At 33.9% G+C, this 8,080-nt stretch overlaps 1 protein-coding gene across 1 annotated transcript; it reads left to right on the forward strand.

Annotated features, from left to right (window-relative positions):
* The first annotated feature begins 1,069 nt into the window (after nt 1-1,069).
* On the forward strand, nt 1,070-7,651 carry LOC127661107 (urokinase-type plasminogen activator-like). The gene is made up of 11 exons (XM_052151680.1): nt 1,070-1,133; nt 2,356-2,448; nt 2,558-2,594; nt 2,719-2,878; nt 3,036-3,133; nt 4,846-4,887; nt 5,025-5,202; nt 5,506-5,657; nt 5,768-5,908; nt 6,345-6,496; nt 6,979-7,651. Exons 2-11 carry the CDS (start codon nt 2,395-2,397, stop codon nt 7,174-7,176), a joined length of 1,212 nt encoding a protein of 403 aa, XP_052007640.1. The 5' UTR covers nt 1,070-1,133; nt 2,356-2,394; the 3' UTR covers nt 7,177-7,651.
* The last annotated feature ends 429 nt before the right edge of the window (nt 7,652-8,080 follow it).

Raw genomic sequence — 8,080 nt, forward strand, 5'->3', positions numbered from 1 at the left:
TCAGAAAAGGAAGTCAGAGTAAGTGAGAAATTGATGCACTGCATTATTACTGAATGAAAGTGGTTTCAAGCAAAAACAAATCCTTAAATAAGTTCATAAGAAACAAAATATAGTATTTTTGGTGTATTTAATTATGCTTTAGAATGTGGAGCTATCACAACCCAGATTTTATCTTTACAGAATCTCTTTAAAAACAAAAAGCAGCAACACTGGAAGTTTACCAGTGTGTTGAATAGGAAGTGTCTGCACATTTCTTAGTTTTTGAGTAGATGATTATGACATATCCTCTGGTTCTCTCATTCCTGAAAACCCCTCATTTATCATGTAGATTTGACTGGATGAACTCCAATAAAAACAGATTGTCATAATACTGTGATGAGTCCCCCAAGATCGAGCAATGGTTCAATCAATGAAAAGAATTGAAGATTGATTTGATATCACAGAAAAGCCCAGGGTTTCATCTTGACAGTACAGCAGGAAGTAGAACATGGCATGCATGGTTTCAGAGAGTAAAAACATATTTCCTAAACATGGGACAAAAATTAATTGCGGAGGCTAAAGAGGTTAGGAAACAGTGAAGACATGCAATTTCATTATGGGATATTACAAATGGATTTTAAAAATAGATTCAACTTGTTTTAAAATTGACTGACAACGCAACAAGATGAATGATTACAATGAATCACCCAGATGTCTTGAACCATCATGCCACTTTTTAGATTTATGTGTGCAAATATGGTTAATGTGTGGAGATACAGTTTGTTAGAATATATTGTATACCTCAATGTAATGTTAAGACTTACAGATACCCATTTTTATGGGTAATGTTACTCAGTTCGATCATAAATCTTTTCATTTTACAAGCATATGAACCTCAATGATGGTCATTACTCATGCTCAAACTCCTTATTATGGATATTTCCGCTTTTATGTGTTTTATGTATTAGAATAAGGGCAAGAGATATTGAGCAATTTCTCATGAGTCACCACCCAAACCCCCCCCCCCCCCCCTTGCCAACAACTCTCTATAAAGCAAAGAACACTACAAGAAAACAGCAATTGAGCTGTTCACAGGGCAACAGTGACAGCTACATACAAAATATTTAATGTTTATAGTGTCTGCTATCTGAAAGGTAAGTCCTGAAAACTACACTTTTGTTGGTCACATTTTACCTATTGTATTTGCCTCCCTGAAGGTTCTGTTTTGCCTTAAATGATTTTTGTCTGCTTTACTTGCACAGCTTGTTTTCATACAGATATCATTTTTTCATATAGCATGTGGAAATATAATTTAATTTTAATTATATATTAATTTGCAAGATAATAATATATAATTAATCATATTAGTATACATTTAAATGTGTTTTAGAAAAAGGAAAAAAGGAGTGTAACACATGGATACAAATACAAAGTCAAAATCAGAGTTACATTTTAAACTGAACCAAGGGCTGCTGTATATATATATATATATATATATATATATATATATATATATATATATATATACATACTATATGATATAAGTTATAAGCCTCTAATGTGCCAAGAATAAAAAAAAACAACAACAACAAAAGTGTGTGTGTATGTGAGCATGTATTTATCACTTTGTGGGGACCAAATGTCCCCATAAGGATAGTAAAACCTGACATTTTAGATGCTGTGGGGACAATTTGTTGAAAATTGCTTATAAATCATACTAAATTATGTTTTTTGAAAATGTACAAATTCAGAAAATTTTCGGTGAGTGTTAGGTTTAGGGGTAGGGGATACAATATATCATTTGTACAGTATAAAAACCGTTATGTCAATGGAAAGTCCCAATAAAACATGGATACACAAAATTTTTGTGTGTGTGTGTGTGTGTGTGTGTGTGTGTGTGTTTGTGTGTGCACAATATAATTTGTATAATACAACTGTATAATAATATATCATAAAATGTATCATATATTTTATTTACATATCTACTTAGGATTTTCCCCAATGCCAAATGTTATGATAAAATTACTTTACAATAATGTAACACAAACATAAATGCATTTTAGGTTTCATAAACTATCAATTAACACATTTTTACAGCATTTATTAATCTTTTTAAATTAGTTCATTATACAAAACTGACTTGGGCACAATTTTTTAGTGTTTAAAATATACTTTATTAGCATGTGTAGAAATGAACCAAGATGAATATTAAATGTTGTTGTAAAACTGCATAAGCTAATCTTAACATGTACAACCAAATGTATTATACAAGTTTGGTAACAATAATATTTGAAAAAGACCCATGATACAGATTTACTGATGTGAAAGCAGGTGTCTTTTTTTTCAACGCTTTCATTTCTTCAAAATGTTTTTTAGGATTCCAGAAAAGGAAAATATTGGTTTGTGGACAAGAACATGTGTGCTTTCAGGATATTACTGTTAACATGCGCTCTGTGTTGTATTGAAGCGGTAAGTGAAAAACAAAATCAGAAGTGAACATTCCTGCTTCCTAAAAAGGGTCTTGAAATGAAATAAACCTTTTCCCCACCATATCTAATCTTTAAATTTCTGTTCATAGACTTACCGCCCTTCAAGTAACACGTTCCCAGGACTGGGTAAGTCTTGATTTTGTCCCACTGGATTATATTATATTTTTACATATAATTTTGATACAAGATGAGGTAGTTTTTGTGGCATGTTGTGAAAGTATAGGGTTAAACTGAACCTCTTCTTTTACAGGGAACCCTGAAAATTGCATACCTGATGGAAGTAATGGGCGCAATTACAGAGGCAAAGTGTCAGTGACAGTCAATGGAAGAAAATGTCTCCACTGGTATTTAGTCCCAGACAAAATACAACCAGTTCCGTCCCTTAAACACTTCTATCATAACAACTGCAGGTAGTCCCTGATTGTTTTCTAATAAGTTTTAATGCTACATTAAATTATTGCTGACATTCTTATATTGTGGTACTATATTTAAAAAATATATTACAATCCTATAATACCTTTCAAATGGGTGATATTCTATATCCATTAGAATGTTTTGCTCTTTCAGGAATCCAAATAACAACATTATGCCATGGTGTGTGGTTAAGAGAAGAAATCGCTATGCATATGAAAATTGTTACATTCCACGCTGTGAAAAGAAGCCAAGTAAGTGGAAGTGCTCACTATCATTTCTTTTGATCTTTTAAGTCAGTTAATATAAAATAATTAGAATTGTATTAATTTAAATGTGTTTTTGTGTAAGGGTCCTATAATAAAGTAAAATAAATTCAGTGTAATAACCATATTTAAGGTTACAAATAAAATGCCAGAATCAGAGTAGTAACCTTCAAAGACTTCTATGTAGATATTATTATTATAATAGTATATAGTATAATGTAATATAATTATTATATGTCTTTATTGTGCTGCTGCAGAAGTAGCTTGAGTGAACAGTGAATAAATGAACGGATTATATGAATAACTGTTAAGAACATAAAGTGCATCTGGAAAGTATTCACAGCGCTTCACTTTTTCCACATTTTGTTATGTTACAGCCTTATTCCAAAATGGATTAAATTAATTATTTTCCTCAATATTCTACAAACAATACCCCATAATGACAACGTGAAAGAAGTTTGTTTGAAATCTTTGCAAATTTATAAAAATAAAAAATAAAAAAAAATCATGTGTACATAAGTATTCACAGCCTTTGCCATGACACTCAAAATTGGAAAGGCACACACACCTGTCTATATAAGGTCCCACAGTTAACAGTGCATGTCAGAGCACAAACCAAGCCATGAAGTCCAAGGAATTGTCTGTAGACCTCTGAGACAGGATTGTATCGAGGCACAGATCTGGGGAAGGGTTCAGAAAGATTTCTGCAGCAGTGAAGTTCCCAATGAGCACAGTGGCCTCCATCATCTGTAAATTGGAAGAAGTTTGGAACCACCAGGACTCTTCCTAGAGCTGGCCGCCCGGCCAAACTGTGTGATCTGTGGAGAAGGGTCTTAGTCAGGGAGGTGACCAAGCACCCAATGGTCACTCTGACAGAGCTCCAGCGTTTCTCTGTGGAGAGAGGAGAACCTTCCGGAAGAACAACCATCTCTGCAGCACTCCACCAATCAGGCCTGTATGGTAAAGTGGCCAGACAGAAGCTACTCCTCAGTAAAAGGCACATGACAGCCCGCCTGGAGTTTGCCAAAAGGCACCTGAAGGACTCTCAGACCATGAGAAACTAAATTCTTTAACCTGAATGGCTGGTTTCCTCCAGAAGAATGTCTGGAGGAAACCAGGCACTGCTCATCAACTGGCCAATACATCCCTACAGTGAAGCATGGTGGTGGCAGCATCATGCTGGAACTGGAAGACTTGTCAGGATCGAGGGAAAGATGAATGTAGCAATGTACAGAGACATCCTTAATGAAAACCTGCTCCAGAGTGCTCTGGACCTCAGACTGGGGCGAAGGTTCATTTTCCAACAGGACAACGACCCTAAGCACACAGCCAAGATAACAAAGGAGTGGCTACTGGACAACTCTGTGAATGTCCTTGAGTGGCCCAACCAGAGTATTCAGCTTTGAATACTTATGTGATTTTCTTTAATTAATTTTTTTTTTATAAATTTGCAAAGATTTCAAACAAATTTATTTCACGTTTTCATTACGGGTATTGTTTGTAGAATTATGAGGAAAAAGCGAAGCGCTGTGAATACTTTCCGGATGCACTGTATATTTGTAGATTTATTATAATACATATGTATCTACTTTGCCCTTTATGATAAGGTTCTGTAAGTTAATATTAGTGATAAATTTAACTGATTAGCCGCTTGATAAATTGACAATATTGACTAATACGACCTATCATTGTTCAATCAGCCAAGAGTCCACCAACTCCTAATCCAACAAATCAGGACACAGGTACATTTTAGATTTTACTAATTCAAAACAAAAATGTTCAATGATTTAATGCAGTTGTTAAGACAAACCCCATTTTGGATATCTGTACACACTGTGTTGATAGACTGTGTCTCTGTTGTTTCCCATCCATTATGCAGAGTTAACATGTGGAGAGCGATCCTTGGTCCGTAGATCAAAGATAATAGGTGGATCAAAATCAACTGTTGAATCTCAGCCTTGGATTGCAGCTATCTTCCATGGAGAAATATTTATTTGTGGAGGATCCCTCATTGCTCCCTGCTGGGTCCTTACTGCAGCCCACTGCTTCAAATCAGGGTATGTCAACATTTTCTTTACTAAAAGGGATAGGTCACCCAAAAACCCTCATGGAGTTTCAATCCCAAATGACTTCTGTTGAACACAAAAGCAGAATGTCCAAGCTGCTCTGTCCCTGGTCACGTTTCACTTCCATTATATGGAAAACAATGAGAATGAAAGTGAATGGTGACCAGGGACAGAACAGCATGAAGCATAATAATCTCCTTTTTTCATTTTGGGGTAACCTATACCTCTAATGCATTCAGATGATCATTGCATCATGTTAAAAATTCTACATCACATTTTGTTTGTTTTGAATAGGATGAACACAAAAATAAATAGATACTCAGTCTACTTGGGAAGGAATGCCATAAATAAAAGCAACCGTGCCATAGAACAGCAGTTTGCCGTGAGCAAACTTGTGGTCCACCATGAATTTAACTTCACATTGCAAAACTTTACCCACGACATTGGTATGTTTGCCTTATACTTTATCTTAAAAGAATGAGGCAATTAATGGCTTATTGAAAATTGTAAAATCACGTAAATAAAAAGTTGTGGAAATTGCCAATTTTGCCTCTAGCTCTGCTTAAGATAGTCGACCGCAGTGGACAATGTGCAAGGAAGATGAACTCTGTGAGAACCGTGTGTCTTCCCCCTTCCCGGGTGATGATTCCTCCAGGAAGCTACTGTAATATCGCTGGCTATGGAATACATGAAAAGGGTGAGATGATACACACTATATGCAAAGATAGTTCAGCAGAGCATAATAACAATTATTATTTTCCTCCAATAACAAGATAGATGATGGCAACATGCTGTGTTCAAAAAGTTGATCTATGAAATGAAATCTCTCCAAATTAAATTTCCAAGGATTCTAACATAATGTACTGTACTATACAATGTAAAACTAAAAACTGCTAGATATTCTGGCAATGTTGTTATGTTACAGTTGATGTCATTAGTTAACCCTCAGTTAAGTATTTCTTGTGTTTTATCAGTTTTATGTCTGGATACATGCATACACATACACATATATATAGTATACAGAATATGCATCTAGATGCATGTCTAGGTATAAAGTTGTAAATATATTGTTTAGTGTGAGGCAAAATGCAACAAACATGAATCTCATCATTGCTTTTTTTTAATCTGTGAAGGTGGCTTTGAGTTCTCACAGTATCTGAAAGAGACTCAAGTGAAGGTTATTTCCCAGAATGATTGTGAGTACTATTACAATGAGGAAGAGAAAAATGTAAATAAACACATGTTCTGCGCAGTTGGGAAGAACTGGAAGGAAGACGCTTGCCAGGTAAATCATAATATTTCAGTTTGTAAACATATACCAACTTTTCCCACTGATCGATAAGTATCTAAATTAGGTGTCTTAAGAATGGTAACACTTTACAATAAGGTACCATTTGTTAACATTTGTTAACAACATTAGTTAACATGAACTAACAATGAACAATATTTATTAAGCACACGCAGTATAGTAAAAAAGAATTCAATAAAAGTTGTTTTTGTTAACAGAAGTTAATGTACTATGAACTAACATGAACAACAATGAACAATAGCGTTTTTATTAACTAACATTGCTAAAGATTAATAAATGATGTAAAAAAATATACTGTAAATTGTACAAGATACCTAATGTATTAACTAATGTTAACGAATGGACCCTTATTGTAAAGTGCTGCCAATATAATTGTGAAATATTTCCTGAAAACTGACAAAATTACATATTTCTCTGTGATTACTTTTCTCTCTGTGACTACTTTTCTCTCCTTTCAGGGTGACTCAGGAGGTCCACTAGTATGTGAAGTAAATAACATAATGTTCCTATTCGGTATCATTAGCTGGGGAGATAAGTGTGCAGAACAGTTTAAACCAGGAGTTTACACAAAGGTCACCGACTACAATCAGTGGATCTCGAAGCACACAGATCTACCCACTTATACAGCAGGCTTTAGGTATCCACAAAAGGATTAAAAATGTATATTTTATTTTTGGGGGGGCTTTAAGTCAATATCTGGCAGCTACATGCATTGCAATTGCATAGGAATCAGCTATGACATTGTTAATCCTTACATGCTACTGTTTTTTTAGGATAGTAATTACAGTGTTAAGTTCAATGGATACATTTACTGGATGATTTCTTTCTGGTCAGTTTGTGAAAGTATGCCTTTTTTGTTTCAAACAAGTTAATTAATAAGTTGTTAATAATAATAATAGTAATAATAATAATAATCATAATAATGAGCAGTGCTCCAAGAAGTTAGATTTGATATTGGATTGGGCATTATCTGGTTTGTTAATGTGTTAAATTTTATTCTTACTTTTAATACTGTATTATTTAAATTTGTATTCATTGCAAATATGTATTTATTTTTTAAAGACATAAATATCACTGTAAAACAGACTTTTTCCTATCAGTTATTTAAATGTAAATCTGTCTTTTTTTCTCTCCTATAAGACATTTTCTGAAATGAATAAAATTGCTTTAAATCTCTTTGAATTTCTCATTCATTGTGCAACTGTGTGCAAATTTTCCTCTAAATCACAGCCAGTTGGCCTAAATCGTAACATTTGTGGTCATTTCTAGCATTTACTAGCATTTATCTATTCATTCATCAGTCCGTGCTACTATATTTTGAAATCAGTGGATACATAAGAAGCCAGCATCATGTTCAAACCCAAAAATCCCATTCCAGTTCCACCTCTCCTTTCCCCAACTTTCTTGTGCCTGTACTTATCTGTAATTAAAGGCAAAAGTCCATTAAAATATGCAAAACAATATTTATATACTGTGTCCCCAAAAAGTATTTTGGCACTCTGGCTACACTATATATGTTTGAATATAATTTAAAATATGCAAAAAATAGCAAACATATAG

This window comes from Xyrauchen texanus, chromosome 20 (assembly GCF_025860055.1).
Source record: "Xyrauchen texanus isolate HMW12.3.18 chromosome 20, RBS_HiC_50CHRs, whole genome shotgun sequence".
NCBI lineage: Eukaryota > Metazoa > Chordata > Actinopteri > Cypriniformes > Catostomidae > Xyrauchen > Xyrauchen texanus.